The sequence below is a fragment of the Molossus molossus genome, unplaced genomic scaffold (assembly GCF_014108415.1).
Source record: "Molossus molossus isolate mMolMol1 unplaced genomic scaffold, mMolMol1.p scaffold_m16_p_14, whole genome shotgun sequence".
Taxonomy (NCBI): Eukaryota; Metazoa; Chordata; class Mammalia; order Chiroptera; family Molossidae; genus Molossus; species Molossus molossus.
In genome coordinates, this window is record NW_023425349.1 from 13,528,820 (window position 1) to 13,550,653 (window position 21,834).

At 43.0% G+C, this 21,834-nt stretch overlaps 1 protein-coding gene across 7 annotated transcripts in view; it reads left to right on the plus strand.

The window, feature by feature from the left end:
* CDK5RAP2 (CDK5 regulatory subunit associated protein 2) overlaps positions 1–21,834 on the plus strand; it is a 184,641-nt gene that overhangs the window by 49,583 nt on the left and 113,224 nt on the right. For all 7 annotated transcript variants that reach the window (XM_036260325.1, XM_036260328.1, XM_036260326.1 and 4 more), the window contains 3 exons: positions 66–185; positions 2,521–2,613; positions 8,949–9,167. In XM_036260325.1, the coding sequence (XP_036116218.1) occupies positions 66–185; positions 2,521–2,613; positions 8,949–9,167 (432 nt within the window). The remainder of the gene's footprint in view (positions 1–65; positions 186–2,520; positions 2,614–8,948; positions 9,168–21,834) is intronic.

The window sequence follows — 21,834 nt, forward strand, 5'->3', positions numbered from 1 at the left end:
GATATATACAGTGCATTTTGGTTGGAACACATCAACTTAGTGAATCTTTTTCTAATCTAATTTAGGCACTTCAGGAGGACCTGAGAGAGAAGGAAAGAGAAATTGCTACAGAAAAGAAAAATAGTTTAAAGAGGGATAAAGCCATTCAGGGCCTAACCATGGTATTAAAGTCGAAGGAAAAAGAGGTATGTCTGCTAGACCTCAAGTGAAATTTTTCTTTATTAGCTTCTGTGACTGGCCTGTCCTTCCCTGAATTTTTAGCTTTTAGTAAAAAGTGTATAAGAGAACTGAGATGACTGTAGAAAGTGGGGCAAGGGTCCTTTAGTGAGTTAGAAGTTCTTTTGGAGTGTCTAATCCAGCACTGTCCAATATAGATATGTGAGTTACATGTATAATTTTCATTTTTCTAGTAGCCACATTAAAAGAAGTAAAAAGAAGCAAGTGAAATTAACTTTACAAATATGTGACAAATATTATCATTTCAACATCTAATCAATAGAACAAAAGTAATAATGAGGTGTTTAACATTTTAAAAATATGAAGTCCAGTTGTGCTTACAGCACATCTCAAGCCAGACTAACCACATTTCAAGTGCCCAGTAGCCACAGGTGGCTGGTGGCTACCATATTAGTGCAGGTCCAGTCTTTGGAAAGACAACAGAATACTGAGATAAAGGAGTTTGGGGGGCAAGGCTGCGGTAGTTAGATTGCTGCCTGGGTTGTTGTCTTTGGCGTCCACGGTGGCCTTTGATTCCGTGCTGTTTTCTTGTGTCTCAGTGACTGTGCGAGGCACAGAAACAGAGGGAAACCCAGCTCTGCTCACAAGCCTAGTGGGGAAGAAAGACAGTGCAGGTGTGATTGCGGGAAGAGCAGGGGGCTGTGGAGGTGGAGCGAAGGGGACCTAATCCAGATGACGTGGTTCTTCGTGGAGCAGGTGTCTGAGCTGAATCTTAAAGGACGAGTAGGTGTTGGCTGGGAAGGAAGTCAGAGAGAGGCTGTTTCATAGAGAAGCATTCAGTGGGGAAAGAGCTCGGTATGTTTTTGTGGAACCAAAAGCCATTTGAGGTCGGCAGAGCATCAAGTGCAGAACTTCGGTGAGGTGAGAGAAGAATCTGGAGAGGTTGCAGGGGCCAGCCAGTGGTGGCGGAACTATTTACGTTTCACTGGTGGGGTGGCACTGCTTCACTGCTCGCTGAAGACTCTTGAGCAAGAGTGGTGTGATCGCATTTGTATTTTAGGGAGGTCGCAGCCTGTATCCAGACAGAGGGTTGTAGGAGGGAGAGAATGGAGGCAGGGAGGCCAGTAGCTGAGTGAGGTGAGAGCCACCTGATTCAGAAAGGCTGAATTAGAGCGGGGTCACAGCAAGCAAGAATGGAGGTGTGGGGCACATTCAATAAAATTAGAAATAATTAAAAGTATATGATTAATTATTATTAATTAAAAATTGGAAGTAAACTTGGGGGAATTTGATGGTTAGATGCAGGAGTGGTGAGAAGGAGCCGTCCAGGATGACTTCTGGCTGGCATGACTAGAGAGATGGTCATGCCACCGACGGCTAATGGTAGAAAATGGAGATGATGGTGGGATGGGAGGTGGTGATGAAGGTGATGACTCTTCTAGGAGTATTGGCTTGCAGGGGTCTGTGGACCATCCAGGTGAGATGTCCAGGAGGCAGATAGATCTGTAAGTCTAAAGCTTGGAGAGAGCTCATCAGGCCTGAGGGTGTAGATCTGGGTGGGAGTCACTCTTCAACAGATGTGAGTTAAATTCTGAGAGTTGATCTATTCAAGGAGAGTATAGAGTGGGAAAGAAGAAGGCTGAGGATTGGACTGCAGGGGACATCAGAATTCCAGGTACAGGAAGAGGAATGCACAGGAGACAGAAGGAGTGGTTGTAGGTGTACGGAGCTGACCAGGAAACTGGAGTTGAAGAAGCTAAAGGAGAGGACTAGTTTGAGCAGTCACCACTGTCAGAGGCAGCAGAGAGCTGGTTCTCAAGAATAGTAGCTGTACTTTGTATCATGTGTTGGGTGTTCAGGGCCCAGCTGAAGCTGGGGACCTTCAGTATGTGGTGGCATCAGTGGTGGAGCAGTTCTGGGTGCTGGCAAAGTCCAGGTGTGACCTTGGTAATTGTTGGCTAACTGTGTTTATGGGAGTAGCCAGGCTTGGTTGTTGTGTGGGTCATCTATATGGACAATAATAATGCAGTAACAGTATGGGCCAAACATTATTTTAGCACCGCTGCACATTACCTCATTTAACCAACAGTGCTATGGCTGGTGAGTGGTGGTATCCTCATTTTACAGTTGAGGGAATTGAGTCTCAAAGACATTAAGTTTTGTGTCTGACGTCATCCAGCTAGTAAACAGCCATACTAGAAATCTCACTTTTCTGACTTCAGGCTTTTTCTGACTACAAAGGCCTTCATTATAAGCACAATCCAGCAACTAAAGTAGTTGGGCCATGCAGAAACAGGAGGAGCCCAGTTGCATACTTGGCTGCTAGTCCTTATTTTTACCCAGGTTGAAGAACTTAACTCTGAAATCGAAGAGCTCCGTGCTGCCTTTGCCAAAGCCAGAGAAGCCCGCCAGGAAACAGAGACCCAGAAATTCCAGGTAAGTGTTCGCTTTGGTTGAAGAGGTTATTTATATCTTTGATCCCTACTCCTGGTAAGGTCAGTACTTTGAAGCTAAAAGGAACTGAGGAAAACTCAGGGGTTTATATTAATAGAACTGTTTCATTCTAGTGAAGGAAATTCTCTACCAGTTTGGGGTGCTTCTCCACCCCATCCTCAATATGATGATGATAATATTGATAATGATGACAGTTACCCCTTGGTTAGGAGTGCTGAGTTTACTCCGTGCAGGTAGTAGACTGCAAAATGTGTGGATTCTTTCTTAATTGTCACAACCCTGTGGGGAAGTATTTATCCCCCTTGTATCTTTGGGGTTTTTGCACTCAGTGAAGATATGCAGCTATTTTATTCACTGTTGCACAGCTAGCAAGCAGCAGGGCCAGGATTTTAGTGTAGTAATTGCTAATAATGACAGTTGGCATTTATTGAGTACATACTATGTGCCAAGACCTGTGCTAAGTGCTCTCCACAGATTAGCTCAGGGGATCTGCACAACAGCTCCATGAAGTAGTCACTGTTACTGCTGGGAAAATCCAGTCTCAGAGATTCAAGTGACTTGCTCAGGGCCACAAAAGTGGTGAGCCATCTCCCTCCCAAGCCTGTGTTTTACCTGTCATAGCTCCCCTCCCCTGGCTTCAGTCCTGCCTGCTCTCTGCCAGCTTTCTGTTCTAGGCCTTGATGGTTTGACCTGCCTTTTCTTCCCCCTGCAGTGTTGTATTGCATGGACTCCTGCTGGCCGTCCTCTCCATCTTCCTTTTCTCTGGCTAATTTCAGTTCTGGGTTTTTCATTACTTGAACATTTTCTTCTCATGTGTCAGTTTCCCTAGACAGTGTGTACCTATTACTAGTAATTTAACGAGTAACACTCTTTTATGTGAATAAGTCCACACTGCCTGAGTGTTTTCCTTCCACCCCTTCACCCGTGTTTTAGTTATAAAGTAGAAGTTAAATCTAATTTGAGACTGTTTGACTCCTAAGATTCATATCCCATGCCTTATCTTTTGCAGAGCTTTGGTTCACAATAAGAAGAATTGAGGTAATTTGGTTTAAATCCTGGTGCACTAGAAACAAACAGATCTCTGCTTTTGGACTCAGACTTGCCTTCCCCACCATTTGACAGTGGTCGATGAAATGGAGCTGAGATTACACTTTTCTCTGAGGTGTTTTTTTCCCCCTTGCTTAGAAAATGACAAATTTTAAAAGCTGAGTTTTTAGGAAAGTCATTCATATTTCCCATTGCTTGAAGAAAAAAATATATATGTTGGCAATTCACAAGCAGAGAGACCAGACATCCTTATAAGCATTGTGATAGTTTACTTAGGTTGGGCGTTGAAGGAAATTGAGTAGTTTTATACATTTAAACCTTACCCAGATTTATACATGCGTTTACTCAGTTTGTACCCCTCAGTCCTACTTGAAAGACCCTGAGAGTGATAGCTGAGGTTTCATCATGCAGGGTTTCTTTGTTGGCAGGGTTTCTTGTCTTGCCATGTGGCGGTCCGGTTCTCCATGCCTGGTTGGCTGATCTGAGAGCGCTCATTGAATTCTCACCCGCGAAGGTAGAGTGTGTACCCGTTTGACAGGTCATCAGGGCTTGAACTTAAGCCTGACTCTAGAGTCTTCTTTGTGCTACTCCGATTGTGTGTATGAGTCAACACACACAGGATGCTTATATTGGTTATTTCATTATGAGGTGTACGTAGTTTCCATGTTGTACGGACACTTTCCATGTTGTACGGACATTTTCTTTCATTTATTGGGATCTTTTGGGATGTCATATGGTTTAAACTAATTGCAGCATGAGTAAACTTGCCCAGACTCACGGGGTTGGCCTGAAGCCTGATACTAAAACAGCAGCTAGTAGTGTTCAGACTCTCGGAGTACCTGCCACAGTACAGAGACGTGCATGCCAGTCACACGTGAGACTCCATGACGGTTTTCCCGTGGGCCTGGGGTGGGGAGGAAGGAGGGGAATGGGGAACATCTGTAGTACTGTCAGCAATAAAATGAAATAAAAAGTACATTTTTTTTTCTCATTTAAAAAACATGTTTTCAAATCGGAAATAGCATTATTTCTCCTCCCCTCTCTTGGCTCTAAAAGTAAAACTGCACATTGTAGGACATTTATAAAGTAATCAAAATAGTGGAAAAGGTTGATAAAAGTCATCAATAAACTCAGATAGAAAGATGTTCACTATTAACACCTTGACTCTCTTATTTTTTTCACTTTTTTACTTTTTTGGTATGTGCCCCTAGTGGGAACCAAACCCGAGACTCTCTGGTCCACAGGCCGACGCGCCAACTGCTGAGCCAAACTGGCCAGGGCCACCTTGACTCTATTAATGCATATTTCTATATACATACATAAAACCCTTGAAAAATTAATAGAATCATAGTATGTACTTTGTTCTATAATCTTTTTTTCCTATCTAACATTCTTGCTATGGCAGTATATATAGATCTACTCTGTCTTTCTTTTTAATTTTGAGGTAATTGCAGACTTTCATGCAGTAGATTTCTGTATGCCCTTTACCCTTTAGGTAATGTCTTTTGTAACTATAGTCCAGTATCACAGCCAGGACAGTTGACATGGTGCACTCCATTGACCTTACTCAGACTTCAGTTTGACATGCCATTCGTGTGTGTGTGTGTGTGTGTGTGTGTGTGTGTGTGTGTTCTTTTTAAAAAACTTTAAACAGCTACATTTAGTCCGTTATATATGTATCATATTGTTTTTACTGGGAAGAACATGGTGTGAGACATGGATTTGAATCCCGACTCTGCTCTTCACGAATTGTGTAACCTTGCACATCATAAAGTTTGGATAATCACACTTAAATCACCTAATCCTTACAAGGATTAAACAAAAAAGTGTATCTGGGGACAGGTTGTAACTCAGTAACTGTTAACTCATCCTTAAATTGGGTGGAATATCTTCTGGCATAAAAATATAGTATTTACTTTGGTCTGTTTTTAAAATTCTCTACTAATCGTATTATACACATAGTTTTAGTTTGGAAACTCTCCAAGTGATGGAAAAGGGAACTAGGTTTATTTATCCTGCACCCACTGAAATGGAACTTTGTGTATCATTGAATCTCTACAACAGCCCTGTGAACTAGATAGCAATCGTTACTTTCACAGATGAGAAAACTGAACCTCGGAAAAGTTAACTTCTCCCACCAAGTCACACAACTGGAACTGGTCCTTGAACTCTCAGCTTTCTGACTCTGTCTTTATTAAACATGTCTTGTTTCTATATGGTGGGGAAGAAGGATTTGTTTTGGCCTTCAGTTTCTGACCATATCTAATTGGGCCAAATGTTTGCCACTGTTTAGAAGCATCTAACTGTTGAGATGGGATTCAAAAAGCAGAAAAAGGTAAAAAAACTCTCCAAAGTTTTTTGAAAGACCATTTAAAGAAATTTAATATGGGAAGAGTTTTTAATGAAGTGAATAGAATGTATGAATTTGTATTCTTTGAGCTTAGATTTTTAAAGAGGCTTTGTCATAATTTTCGTGATAATCCCACGAACATTCACCACTTTATAATAACTATTATTTTAATAATAACCATTGCTGTTCTGTGTTTAACAAGCTTCTGTGTTCCTGTCTCTGCCCCCCACACCCCTTGAGTTCAGTTCTTGTTTTGATTCTTGGCAGTTTTTGATATTAATTGGAGTCTGCGGTGGACTGGGCAAGGCAGTGGGAAGGACACAGGTTCTCAAGACATTCGAATCCCCGATTTAATCACTGTGGTCTGATGGCAGGAGAGTCGTTTGGCAATTCTGAGCCTCAGTTACTGAAACAGGGATCGTGATGTGTACTTGTAGGGTTGGTACGAGAAGTAGAGATTACTGTGTGTAAAGTTCCTGTTTTAGCTCTGCGTATACAATTAGTGTTTAATAAAAGGTAACTGTAAAGTTGTTCCAGATGAGCATTTTCCCAGTCATTGTTTATTTCCTGTTATTTTTTCAGTTTATCTAAGTAAGCACCACCCCAGATATATACATCTTTGCCCTTGACCTAGGTTTCCCATTTCTTCTTTTTTTATTTTAGTTTTAAGGGGAACCAAAACAGAAGTTTCTAGAAAACCTACTTTGAAATTTGAATGACTTTCTCCCTCAGTCTCTGTTGCTGTGTCCTAATTAGCAGTTGGGGAAACATGGGCCCAAATGGCTGGGCTGTATGTGCCTAGAAACAGCAGAGCCCCTCCACATCTGGATTAACTAGGTCGTAGCCCACCTTTCCAGAACAGCTAAGACTTACCTTTCAGTGGTGGTGAAGACAGATTTCCTGGAAAGGCCCAGAAGTTGGAGCCGCCCCTTTACTACATAGTCTGAGCTGTGACCTGACAGCTCAGGTGTTCCTTGCTTTAGAATTTTTAATTGTGGCCCTCAGTCTAATTCAAAGAACTGATTAAAAAAAAATAGGTATGTTTTCTCCTGATTACAAGTATTATATATGCTTCAGTTTTTTTCCCCTGGAAGATTAGAAAGAAGGAAAAAGGAGGAGAACTAGGAAATCACCCAACCACTATTAGCATTTTGATATTTTTCCTCTAGGCTTTCTTCTATGCATGCATTTTATTTTTTAGGTCATTTTCTATTTTTCCATGTAACATTGTGACTTAGTAATATTCCCATATTATCAACTCAAATACAGTTTTAGGATTTGATTGTGCATCCTTATCATATTTTAACCATTTTCATATTCTTGTACATTTAGGTTGTTTCTTATTTTTCACTATTCTGAGTAATTCTATGATGAGTGACTTTGTGTATAAAACTTTTATCCTCCCTAAATTTTGAATTCCCCTCCTGAGATTGAATTCTAGGAATAGAAATTTTGGGATGAGTGTAAACATGTTTTTGTGATACACACACACTTGATACATATAATCTGTCCATCAGAATTATATCTGTTTACATTCCTGCTGGCATATTTCCTGGCTTCTAAATGCTTAGTCAGTTCTTGAAAAGCAAATATTAATTGTGTCATTTCACAATAAGCTCACCAGCACTGAATATCCTCATGAAAACAATCTCACTTGTTAGATGAAAACTTGTTTCAATTTGCCTTTTTTTTTTATCTTCACCCATGGACATTTTTGCATTTATCTTCAGATAGAGCAGGAGGGAGAGAGGGAGGAAGAGAGAGAGAGAAACATTGATGTGAGAGAGACACATCAAGTGGTTGCCACCCACACGACCCCAACTGGGGCCAGGGACAAACTGCAACCGAGGTACGTGCCCTCAGCAAGAACCGAACCCGGGACTCTCTGGTCTGCGGGCCGACACTCTAATCGCTGAGCCAAACCAGCCAGGGCCAGTTTGCTGTTTTTGATAATTGGTGAGTTATAACATTTTCATATGCTTGATAATCACATTTATATTTTATCTCTAGTAAAATGTGTGTTAATGAAATAAAGTTGTACTTGACACATTTAGCCCTTGAACTTTGCAGAATTTATAGCCTCTTGAGGTGGCCATTAGACTACTGCACTGACCACTTCTTTTCTCCCTATGTCTCTGGATTTGAGCCGAAATTCTAATGTAGATAAACATTGCCAGTGCTTGAATCCATCTCAGCTTTTCAAATGAAGCTGTTTATTCTGCCTTTTTAAAATGACTTGAATTGGCCCGGCCAGAGTAGCCCAGTTGGTTGAGCATTGTCCTGTGCATTGAAAGGTTGCCAGTTTGATTCCCGGTCAGGACACATACCTGGGTTGCAGACTCTATCCCTGGTTGGGGCATGTATGGAAGACACCCGATCAGTGTTTCTCACGTCAATGTTTCTCTCTCTCCCTCCCTCACCCTTCCTCTCTCTAAGCATGTTCTCAGTTGAGGATTAAAAAATTTATACACACACACACACACACACACACACACACTCATATACATATATATAAATTAAATTAAATGGTTTAAAAAAAAAAAACATTAAAAAAGTAACATACGCACTAACCTTAGAACATTTGAAAATACAGAGAAGTGAAGGAAAAACGTCAACTATATTTCCATCCCATGAAAGACAGTTATTGTTAATTTTCTGTACTTTTCCTTCTAGTTTTAAGAAAAAAAATTTTTTTTACACAGTTGTAGCTTCCCTCCTTCCCTTTAACATCAACAACATAACATAAACATTACCTTGAGTTATTTCAAAATCTTCATATTATTTGTGCTTTGGGTCCTGAATGTTGTTTATATTAAATGCCCCCACCCATACCCCACCAAGGTAAAAAAGGAGCAGATTTCTTGGTTTGTTTATTAAGCAATGAAAATTGGCTGTCTCCCTTCTCTCCTTCTTCCTCTAGGGGTCTGAAGATTATGAAGCTGCTCTGTTGGAAAAGGAAGCCCTTTTGGCTGAGCTTCACTCAGAAAACCTCACCAAGAGTACAGAGAACCACAGATTGCAAAGGAGCATTAAGAAGGTCACCCAGGAGCTGTGCGACTTGCAGCAGGAGAAGGAACGACTAGAGAAGGACCTGGAAGCAGCCCATCGAGAGAAGAGCAGAGGAGACTGCACCATCCACGTGAGCACCCCTGTTTCCATCTGAAATAGTGGGCGGTGCAATGGGCTGTGCTGTGCTGCTGTTTATGGTCTTAGGGAGATTCATTGCAGAAAACTTAGAAAACCTGAGAAACATTAGGAAGAAAATGCGTCATTCATCTGATCACTTAGAAATGACCAGTTGATGTCTTAACTAGTTGATTTCAGTCCTTTTATACACTCTTTCTCACCCCACCCCCCAGGCATTATCAATCTGCAAATGTAGTTTTGCATCCATTTTTTATTTTATTTATTTATTTGTTTATTTATTTATTTTTGTTAGTCCTTACCCAAGAACATTTTTCCATTGATTTTTTAGATAAGAGTAGAAGGGAAGGAGGGAGGGAGGGGATGAGAGAGAGAGAAAGAAAGAAAGAGAGAAACATCAATGTGAGAGAGACACATCGATTGGTTGCCTCCCAGATACATGCCCTTGACCGGGAATTGAACCTTTGGTTCGAGGGCCGATGCTCTAACTCAGTGGTTCTCAACCTTCCTAATGCCGTTACCCTTTAATACAATTCCTCATGTTGTGGTGACCCCCAACCATAAAATTGTTTTCGTTGCTACTTCATAAATGTAATTTTGCTACTGTTATGAATCGCCATTGGAAATATGTGTTTTCCGATGGTCTTAGGCGACCTCTGCGAAAGAGTTGTTCCACCCGCCAAGGGGTCGCGACCCACAGGTTGAGAACCACTGCTCTAACTGCTGAGCAAAACCAGTCAGGGCAAGTTTTCTATCCATTTTTAAAATTCTGTGATCTTTCTTTAGTGTATTGCCATGTTATGAATTTTCTTCAAAAACATGTTTTTTTGTGTGCAGGCATAATATTTCATCCCTTGGATGTGCTACAGTTTATTTAACTAGTTTCTTATTGTAGGACTTTTAGGTTGTTACACTTTTTTTGGCCTTACAACAAATGCTGTAGCTAACATCCTTATACATAAATATTTATCCACTGATTTTTTTTTTTCCTGATAGAGGTATAATTATTGGGTAAGAGAATGTGAACATTTTAAGGCTGTTTTAGAGATATATTCAAGTTGTTCTCCAGAAAGATTATAGCATGTTTCCCTATATAAGCGATTTTTTTAAAGACTACTCTATTCAGCATCGGGTGTTAGCATCAAAAAATTCTCTCTGCACTTGGAAGAAAATAATTTATCTTAAAACATTTTTATTTTATATGTACGTATATATATATTTTTTCTTCTTTATTTTTAGAGAGAGAGAGAGAAAAAGCGATGAGAGAGAACATCGATTGGCCGCCTCCTGCATGCCCCCCACTGGGGATTGGGCCCACAACCTGGGCATATGCCCTGACTGGGAATTGAACTGGCCACCTCTTGGTGCGTGGGTCAACGCTCAACCACTGAGCCACACCAGCTGGGCAAAACAAAAAATATTATTATATTTAAACTTAAGTATTTAGCATCCTGAGAGTCAAATGCTGATACATAAGCCTTAGTGCTGTCAGGTAGGAGAACGTTTGAGTCTGAGTGATCATTGATACTCAGGTCATTGACACTCAGATTAGTTGAATTACCTGCACAGTATCTGGGGCAGAAAGAATCATTAGAGTAGAGAACTCAGAAGAGAGCCCAAGGTATCAGAGGTTAGTTCTCTGGTGGCTGCTGTTGGCAGGGATGTTAAGATCCATAGTTTGAAATCCTGATGGTAATGCTGATGAAGGAATTTAAATACATTGTAGTGAACATGAGAGAGCAATAATGGAAATTTAGAAAAAATAAAAAATCATAACATACCATTCTAATAAAGTAAACTTGTTTATCAATATCATCCCTCAGTGCTGGTGCCCCTGGATGCCAGTCTAATTAGAGTCTGAATACTGTCTTTGTTCTTTGATCACATGGGGCATCTCCCATGTCACTTCCTCTATCATGGACATCTCCCCAGGTCACTTCCTCTATTGTGGCATTTTTCTAGGTCACTTCCTCTGTCATGGCATCTCCCCATGATACTTCCTCTATTATGGACATCTCCCCAGGTCACTTCCTGTATCATGGACGTGTCGCCATGTCACATCCTTGATCATGGACATCTCCCCATGTCACTGCCTCTGTTATGGACATTTCTCCAGGTCACTTTCTCTGTTAAGGCGTTTCCCCATGTTGTATAGACTCCGGAGTGATTATGTTGAATGGTGCACACTCCTCGAATAGATTTCACATGATTTACTTAATAATTTCCTCCTCTTTTGGACATTTTGGCCGTTTAAATAATGCTATAGTGAACATCTTTGGTCATAAAGATGTTTTCTCTTTAAATCCGTAGGTAGATTCTCAGGAGTGAGATTACTGGGTCAGATGATAGAAATATATATATATATATATTTTTTATCCTCACCCGAGGACATTTTTCCATTTTTTGTTCAGATGGAGCGGGAGGGAGAGAGAGGAAGAGAGAGAGAGAGAAACATCCACGTGAAGGGACACATCGAGTGGCTGCCACCCGCACGACCAAGCAGGGCCGGGGACAAACCGCAACCGAGGTACGTGCCCTTAGCGGGAACCGAACCCGGGTCTCTCTGTACCGCAGGCCGACGCTCCAATCGCTGAGCCAAACCGGCCAGGGCAATAGAAATATTTTATACTAGTTAATCATGCTGCCAAATTATTTGTCCAAAACGTTGATTCAGTTTATGTTGCCACCAGCAATATTGGAGAGTATCAGTATATTGCATGTTGTTAGAAGACCTGTTCCCTCTATTTATTCAATGTTATTGAACACCAAATATACCTGGTTTTGATGCTAATGGAAATACAAGGCATGGCCTCTGAAAGTTTTGTTTTTTTAAGGGAGTTGAAAGTGTTATACATGACAAAATGCAAAGTAGTTTGGAATCCACAGCTAATTAATGTAGACTGTGTAGTCAGTGTAAATGATCTTTGTAGGATGGAGTAGTCAGGGATACCTTCCAGGAGGAGATGATCCTTGAGTTGATTGAAAAGAGTGAGGTCTAAATAGTGTGCCTTTATGGATGAGGTAAGGACAGAGGGTCCTTTTATAGAAGTACAGCTTTCATAGTCTATTTATATCCCTCACAAATTTTTTTAGGTTTATAAAACCTGTGGGGTAATAGGTTTTATATATATTTTTTAGTTTAAAATAGTTTGTTCCTTTTCTTCTTCATTGTCTTCTTAAAAATATTCAATAAAATTTGGATGGGGAATATGTATAGATATATAGGTATATGCAGGCACACATACACGTATTCATATATAAAATATGTAGTTTTTTTACATTATAACTTACTCTTGGCAATAAATAGCTAGATAGCTGCATCAAGAGGGTGTGCTGTAATTTATTTACCCGTCCCTCTGTTGTCAGACATTGTCGGTTCTATAATTCACTTTTCCATGCAAACTTTGGTGTTTCTAAAATAATTTTGGGCTGTAGTTGATAAAAAGCTGCATTCTTAGGCAAAAAGGGACATTTATTGTCTTGTAACTAAGCTGCTGGATGGACGGGTGACTGGGACACTGCCAGGACAGGGCCTGTCTCTCTGAGAGGAGGCTGCTTTCTCTTGCATCCACTTCCTCCAGTTCCAAGTGGCTGGAGCCATCCTGCCAGCTCTGCCGGGGTCACCTCTTCCCAGTTCCTCACACGGAGGGAGGAGGGCTCACACGCTGCTGTCCCCGCCGTCTCCCTGAGGACGGCCAGAGGGGTGAGCTACCGAGCGGCCAGCGTGGGTCACATGCCCATTCTTCTTTGTCAGAAGTGTGTGGCGCCGTCATTGTCAGATTCCCCAGGAGCCACATGTTTGGGGGGGATGAGGGTCACCCAGAGGAAGCGCTGGGCAGACCAAACCCACAGCTGTGCACTCTGAACGCTCCCCTCCAAACATGTGTGCCTGTGACTCGGAGCTTCCTAGCATCCTGAGACAACTTTTCTACATCAGGTCACATTTGTTTCTGTCAAGATGATGTGGCTGTGGTTTCTTTCTTTTTGCGTGTTATTGCATCACAGGTATTTCTGCTTGACTTCTGGTTGTATTCTAAGAATCTGGCTGTGTCCATCTCATATGGATGGTTCACGCCCGATCTTGGGGTCACTGGCTTGTTTGGAGTCTGGGGAAACGTGGTGGGGTGGTGTTTTTGCCTTAGGGTGCCAGGGTACCTGCAGAGGAAGAGCATGACCACCCACCTTGCATATCCGATCAGCTTTTTCTATTAACTAGGCTCTTCAGTTAACTGCAGCCTTCCACTCACCAGCTGCTGCTGCTGGTGGTGGTGTTTTTGGACTGAAACAAATAAACAGAAAACAAGACCTTCTAGTGTTTCTGCCCTGGTAAAGGAAAGGAACCATTCACACATTCAGCAGGCTCTTGACTTGGCATGGGGCAGTTCCACACGGAGGCACAGACAGAGTACCATGGGAGCACAGAGGAAGGGAGTGGCTTGCAGGACCAGAGCAGGCTCTGGGGAGAGGGACTTCTGAACTGGCTCTGAAGTTGGAGTTTAAGGTTGTGAGCGAGGCAGGGGTGAGGAGGGGGCTTTGCACGGAAGGTGAAGGTGCAGAGGCGTGAGAGTGTTGTTTTGGGGGAAACAAAATAAGGACACCCAACTTGAAGTATTCTGGTTATTTGAAGCTTTGAAAATTGTAACATTTCTTTCAGTGTTTTAAAAGCATTTTCAGGGTTTTATAGATAGTTGTGAAATTAAATGAAATGAAAAATAAAGATAAAGGCATTAGGGTGTAGGAAAGATAAGGGTGACTGGTAAAATGAAGTCAGTGAGTACGTAGAAATGCACGTTATAATACCCCTCGCAGTACTGAAGAGGGGACTTAACATTCAGCTGCTAGCTCCTGGCAGCACAAGTGAAAAGGGAAATTCAGTTACAAGGTCTCCAGTGTCTGTAAGATGAACATGTTAAGATAAAAGGACAGCTTTTGCCAGCACTCAGGCCTGAGGGAAGTACTGCCTCTGGTGGGTTTTTATAAAGAGTTCTCTGAGCAGTATACAGAGTCTTTGACAATACCCCATTCAATAAAAGCAATTTTGCACAGGGCCAGATCAATGTCATCCAAGTCAGTAAGCTTGTAAGCATTAAGTTAAGGTTTTCAGTCCCTGGGACTGTGTCTGGCTGTTGCCCATTATTCTCGTTTCTTGGACAACTACAAAATCAGTGGGAAATACTGCAACCCTGTTTATAGATGTGCTCTGATGACTCAGAGCCTTTGCAGTGGTCCCCTATCAAGCAGCACTAGATTTTATAGCATTTCCTTAATTCTTTCTGATGGTAAGCCAACCAGTTCTCTTTTGGATGTGATCAAACCATCCTTTGCTCTTGCCAAAAACATTTATTGCAGTCTCATTGTGCCTGCTTTTAAGCATTTAGAGGGAGACAATGCCTGTCTGAAAATGCAGTTTGGATGGAGGCATATGAATTCACTGTGTCTGATTGTGCATGAACACAGAGAAGTTTGGCCATGAGAGTCATTTTGTGTTTGTTTTAATTGCCTGTGATTGCAGTGACCCAGTGCCAGTTGACTCAGCACGTGTTGTAATTTGCAGTTAGTTCATTTGTTTATTCAAGGAACATTTATTGCGTACTTGCAGTGGTGCAGACACTTTGCTTAGGCTCCAGTGAATACACGTTTGGTTCTTACTTTGGAAGTCTTTTTACAGTAAGAAATTAGGTCAAAAAGTGAGGGTCTCACAGATAGATCCCCTTCATTGTATTATACCTCCTTGCCACCAGAGGGACTCATATCCCTTTGAGGAAATTCAGCAGGCTTTCACAAAGTCAAACAAAAAACCCCTGGTATTCCCAAGTCAGTGACCTTATGTGATGTTTAAAGTGTCCTAGCTTCTGTGGTCTGTGATGACAGGTGTGCTGCTTGGATTCCCAGATCCTTGCCCTCACATCTCTGACTTTGATACATTGTTTGGCTCCAGAAACTTAAGGCTCTCCTTTTAGTGTGTGCATGCACATGTGTGTGCTTGTGTGTATGTGGGTGCGTGTGTGCGTGCATTTGTTGAAGGGGACGGAGAGCAGGACATCTTTATTTTAGATTTGCTATCTCTGTTTCAGGCGTTCTGTGTGCTATGGGGAGTTCGTGGGGGAGATGAGCAAGTCCTAGTCTTTTTCGTCTCCTTTAGAAGCAACGTATATTAGACATTGGTTTAGCATATTCCCCAGCTTGTCTCATAATGCTCTCATCTGTTACAAGATCTGTCATCCGCTGCTCTGACAAGTGTGTGTTTCAGTACCTGGGCACTTAGCTCTGTGGGGATACATTTGCTGGCTAAAGCCCAAAAATCTAATTAAAGTTGTACCTGTCACCCAGCTGGCTGATCCCGTGTGCTTTGACAGGAGTGGGTTTAATTTCAGGGTAGTTCAACCCGAACCCCTCCGGTTCTCACATGCATTTGTTGATGGATAGCTCCAAATGAGATTGTGACAGCATTCAGAACATCTCTTGGTGAACCGTAATCAAAGCATGGCCCTTGGAGACAGTGTCTGTAGGCTGGCTGCTTAGGGTTAAGATCACAGACCTGAGGCAGTGTGATTTTTACCCAGGGTCAAAGCTCTCTTACCCTTTTTTGTTTGTTTTAATCAGGTGTAAAGATTTTGAGTTGGTATCTTTGTAGAATCACATGCAGTTTAAATGTCCTGTGTTGAAAGAAGTTCTGTCTTTGTGAATTCCAGTTTCTTATAAGAAAGGCTGAATGCAAAGACTTGGAGTCAAACTAGATTTGAATTCTGGCTCCATTACTTGTGAGCTATTGAACTATGAGCTAGTCACCATGCCTTTCCAAGCTGTGGTGTCCATTTCTTGTCAGAAAAACAGATTAGTTGTAGGGATTATGGGAGATAGGGTACATCACTTAGCATCATCCCTGGTACATCATAAGTGTTTTAATGATGGTGATGGTGCTGCTACCTTGGAGCTAGAAACTTAGCAGTTTTAGTAGGTGTCTTTGGAATAGTGGAAAACAGGGCTGGTCTGGAGTTGGAATCGCAGCTTTAGCAGGTGCTTAACTCTTAAGTCTGTAAGTCAGTTACTTAACCTCTCTAAACTTATGTTTTCTCCCCGAATGTGGGATTGAAATCTACTTTAGGATTAAATAAATGAATAATATAATGCATGAGAAAACACCTACTAGTTCTTGGCACATAAAGGTAGATGCTCAGTGTATTACATTCCTTCTCTCCTTTCCTCTTGTCCTGTTTTTAATTGTGTAGCACGTGCTGGCTCTGGACTTTGAATGACAAACCACTGGCTGTGAGAATCTAATGGACACTGCTGAGTAATGAATGTGGTCTGCCCTTTCACCAGTCAAGCCAACAAAGCTGGCCATTTCTTCTTGGTCAACTCACCTCTCCTCTGATGAGAGTGCTTGTCTGTTCCTTTCCAGCTGATTGGTCCCCCAGGAAGGGAGTCGGAGCCCTTCTGGAGTGACACTCGGAGTATCTCAGTGTGTCACCTGTGGGGCTGCTAGGGGAGCTGGTTTCAAAGGCCGTTCCCATCAGTTTTCACGTGGAATCGTTCTAGTCTTTCCGGGGCACATACAGAAAGGCTTTCCCTGATCTCTAGTTCTTATTTTACAATTTCTGTGCCAGGCTCTGTCCTGGGCCCTGGGATACAGGACAGAATCAAATCAGACGGTCTCCGAAGGAATCCAGTAGAGAAATATGATAGAAACAGACAGAGAGCTAATTGAAGTATAGCATGATGGGTACTGATAGAGAGATGGACCACAGGCTTTGGGAGCACAGAGAATGGGACTGTGCTAAGAGGGGAAGGGGAGGGAGGGAAGGCTTCACAGAGGAGGTGGATTTGAGCCGAGACGTGAAGGGGTCTGGAGGGGCAGAGCATTCCCGGTAGAGGAAAGGCTTCTGTAAAGGCTTGGGGGGCCTGAATGAGCCCGGCACAGGGAGAGTGGTCATGGGGCCGGAGGAGAGGGCAGGTATGTTCCATTGCGTCATTCAGGTGGGGTTTTAGAGAGATGTGGTGCGTTGCCTGTTGCCTGATGGCTGTTAAGTGACTCAGCTGGGCCCTGACCCCTGCACAGCTTCCTTTCCTTTGTCTACTATTTCCGGCTTTCTGGTGAAAGTTACATTGAGCTCCTTGCTCAGAATCGCTGCAGTCCTCACCAACAGTAACACACGTTAGTTCTCCTTGACAAGTGCTGCCTCATCCCAGTGGCTTCTGTTTGTTTATTTATCTTTTTTTGTGTGTGTGTGTGGTACGTGCCCCTAGCGGGAACCGAACCTGGGACTCTCTGGTCCGCAGGCCAATGCTCCAACCGCTGAGCCAAACCGGCCAGGGCTGTTTATTTATCTTTTTAAGCATGTGGATTCTTTATTCAAAATAACTCTTCTGAGAGAAAACATGGAAAAGTAGAATTGCTGCCCTGGCCGGTTTGGCTCAGCGGTTAGAGCATCGGCCCATGGACCAGAGAGTCCTGAATTCGGTTTCTGCTCAGGGCATGTACCTCGGTTGTAGTTTGTCGCTGGCCCCGGTTGGGTCGTGTGGGTGGCAGCCAGTCAGTGTGTCTCTCTCATATCGATGTTTCTCTCTCTTTCCCCCATCTCTCCCTCCTGCTCTATCTGAAGATAAATGCAAAAATGTTCTTGGGTGAGGATTAAAAAAAAAAAGTAGATCTGCTCCAGGTGAAGTGAGGTAGGAAGCCTGGTACTCCCTCCTCTCCCTGCCGTGTCCTGCTTCTGCCACTGTCCCCCGGAGCCACCAGGCTCCACAGAATGGGGCTTTGACACCACTGCCTCATACCAGTTCCGGGAATGCGTACGTCACTGAGTTCCTATACCTCATTAAGATTTTGGAGGGTTTTCTTTGTATATTTAAAGGTAACCACTGAGCACTTTGACAAGCTTTCTCACAGTGAACCTGATAAGGTAGAAATTTGATGGATGAGAACCTTCTCATTCTCCATCTGGCCAGAGATAAAACAAACCAGCTGACGAGACGGGAGTGCGAGGGTCTGGCTTTCATTTCTAATGTGATTCTAAGATTATAGGGATAGTTTGTTTTTCAAATAATCCACTTTTTAAAAACCAGTCTGCTCTGAGAGAGCCCTGATATGCAAAGACACTTAGCTCAGTGTTGGTCGAGAGTGTACCTGCAAATCTTAAAGGAAAATTGCCATTAGGATGGAAATTGAGGCCACTCAGTTGCTGCCATTATACAGATCTTGCTGTGACGGCACTCACTTCGCAGCTGGGTGATGTGGGAGGGGGTTTCTAAACTTTCCCCCTTGTTCCTGTGCTCAGAAGCACCTGAGACAGGTGCACCCAAGGCACTGGCAGATTCCTGAGGATTGTGGCTTCTTTCACTAGAAACGAGGACACATTTTCATGCTTTCCCCCCAGTTGACAGAGTCAGTTTCTGGAGGAATGTGTAGTCAGATGACACGGAGTCACCAGGATTGGGCATTGCTAATCCTAGGGCTTCTTGAGCTCGGTTTGAAAAACCACTAGTTTAGTGAACACACAAACAGACCTGTCTTTAAATCCTGATTCCAGCACCCTTTACTTCAGTTAAGTTGCTTGAACATTTCACACTTCAGTTTCCTGACCAGTAAATGGGTATAATCAGAGCATCTGCTTCGTAGGGTTGTTGTGAGTTGAATGAGGGGATGGTGTTTTCACAGGACAGTTGCTGAGGTAGAATAGTCAGGGAGGGCTTAGTGGAAGAGGTGGTGCTTGGTTGGATCTTACAAGATAAGCATGCTGTCTCCAGGCAGAATTGGGGGAATTTTATTTTTCTAGTTGGAGGAGCCTGGGTAGGTACAGGTGCAGGGCCTGGAGAGCGCTAATGAAGTGGTTGGGTGAGATGAGGCTAAAAGGCAAGCTAGAGCATCCGGCGGGAGCCTGGAATGACTGCTTGTTAGGTAGCTCCTTCTGCAGTCAGCTCGGAGTCACTGAAGGGTTCTGGGCAGAGATGTAATGATCAAGGGTGTGCATGGGATTTGGTGGGTGAACCCAGAGACAGGCAGACTAGTTAGGAAGCTGTTGAGGTTGACCAGGTGACAGCTAAGCTCTGAAGAAGACAATGGCAGCGGGATGAGGGAGAAGAGGGATCGAGTGTGCAGGGAGGGACACTTCTCCCCAATACCTCGGCCTCTGCCCTTCTTCCTTTCTAATACCTCCTCAGGGGAGGGGGACTGACTCATCTGGTTATTCAGAGTCCAAGATATTTATTGGACATCCTTGCAAGTGGGTGGGTTACATGTTCCAGATTCTTTTGCTTTCAGCCTGCAGACCTGGCCTGGCCTGGCCTTTGTTGGGTAAGTGACTGGCTCCCTTAAGCTGCATACATCCTCCCCATCCACACAACACAAACAAAAGCAACTCTCATTGTTGTCAGAAAGCCCTGCTTTGGGTATGAGATTTTTAGTCTGTGATCGTTTCTTATGTTCACCTCCTTCGAGAACTCTGCGGGTGGAAGGGGTGGTTGGCAGGGCAGGATTTGGCACTCATGTCCATGTAAAGGCACCAGATCTTCCCTGCTCATCTTTCACATGCTGTGTATGGAGGATGTGCTATCCCCTCAGGCCTGGGTGATCTGTTGGATGACAAGGTGCGTATGAGAGGGAGTGGGGAGGGCTGAACCTTGCGGCTAGGGGGATGGTGTTGCTGTGGCCACAGAAGGAAACCTGGGAGTAGAGGTCAGCCTGAAGGATATGCGTGGGGAGAAGGGTGGTGACACAGTACTGTTTCCTGTGCACCTGCTTCTGTGCTGGGCACCCATCTTGCATTCTCTCATTTAACTCTCCAGGAACCCAGGAGTTTGTATTATCATTCCCACTTACTGGAAAGGAAACAATCACAAATATGTAAATTATCTGTCTTTAGCCACACAGCTTTCTAGCAGTAAAGGCTAAGGGATGTAAGGCTAGTCTGCCTGTCTTTATAGTTCTGGAATATTAAAGGAGGTTTGGGGAAACCACCCAAGATTATCAATTTTCAGTTCTGATTGTTTTGCTCAGGCGAGACATGCTGTTTCCATGCCTCCCCTAAACATTTATTACAACTCCTCTGGTGCCAAGCACATGAGCCCGTTGGCTGTCTTTGTGTTTCCATGGTAGCTGCTCCTCCTCAAGGCCACCTGAACACACATTTCCCCCCTCCCTGCAGTGGTCCTTTTACCTCAAGCCTTCTCTGACTGCTCTTCACATGAGGTCCAGGATCACTGGTCCTGCCCCGCTCACAAGCAGGAGGGCCTCAGCCCCAGGCTGGGCATTCCGTCAGTCCTGAGCCTTGAGAAACTAAAACATTAGCTCAGGGTGTTGAAATTATTGCCCATGTCACAGAGTGGTTGTATATTTCTTTGGTTTTGACAGTGCAGTTGGGTGGAAAGAGCACAGAATTCAGGGTCAGTCTGACTTGAGTTGGAATTTAAGCACTGCAGCTTGCTTGTAAAGCTTTGTGAAAATCTTTCAACCTTTGTGAGCCATAGTTTCCTTTCTGTAAACACAGGACTAATAATACCATGCAGGCAGTCATTAGGGTTAGAGATGTTTTATGTAAAAATGCCTCGGCCCATGCTCAGCTCATAGCTGGTGCTCGGTAAATAGTTTCTATTACTAATGCTTATAATGGGTCTCAGGACACCAAAATGCACACACGCAAATTTGTATAGGTTCCCAGGGGCCCATTCAATGGACTTCAGGTTAAGAACCCCAAATCTTAGGAATGACAAAACTACAAGTCCTCTGTAGTATTCTAGAACTTGGTTGGGTTGGGGGACATGTGGAAGAAATGTGATACAACATTAATAGCTTTTCTTATTTAAAACATGTAAGATGTTCTTAACCTAGGTAGCTGAATTAAAATTTTATAAGTGAATGAAATGGGGAATGGAATAAATTATTGGTGAACACATAAACATAGACATGCTAGAACTTGAACCAAACATCATAATCTGGGTCTGATAGGTGTTTGTTTAAAGGAGGGAACTGAATCTGGGAAATGATGTAAGTGGACCTGTGGTTAATGTGCACATGGATGGTACATGTGCCTTACTTAGCATAATACATAAACATTTTAAAATTAAAAAGTCAGTATGATCTTTATTGTGAATTTAAAGATGTACCTAAATGGCTTACATGGATTTTATGGTTCCTATTCTCTCACCAGTTTTTAGGGAGAGCTTTCAAAAGTGAGTGTCAGGTGAATGTGTAGTGGGTTGGGATCATTGCAAGAGAAATCCAAACCCTTGTCACAGTGTGGAAGTGAACTGGGAGTCTTGAAATCAGAGGGACCTAGGATCAGGCAGGTGCTGTTCCTTAGTGGCTGTGATCTTGGATAAATTACCTTTGGGGGCCGGTTTCCTCAATCATTAAATGGGAGCATCCCCATCTACCTCATCCTTCCACTCAACCATCCAAACAACAGGTGTTTATTAGGTGCCGTTCTGGTTACCCATTGTTGCCGGACAAATGATCCCTAAACTTGGTGTCTTAAAACAACAATAATCATTTTATTATAGCGTGATTTTTGTGGGTCAGGGATTTGTGTAAGGCTCGGCTAGGTGGTTTTCTGCTCTATATGGTCCAGGTCACAGTATTCAGCTAATGAATGGGCTGGTCTGGAGGATCCATGACTCTTCAGTCACATGTCTGGTGTCTTTTGGGGAATGGCTGGAAAGCTAAG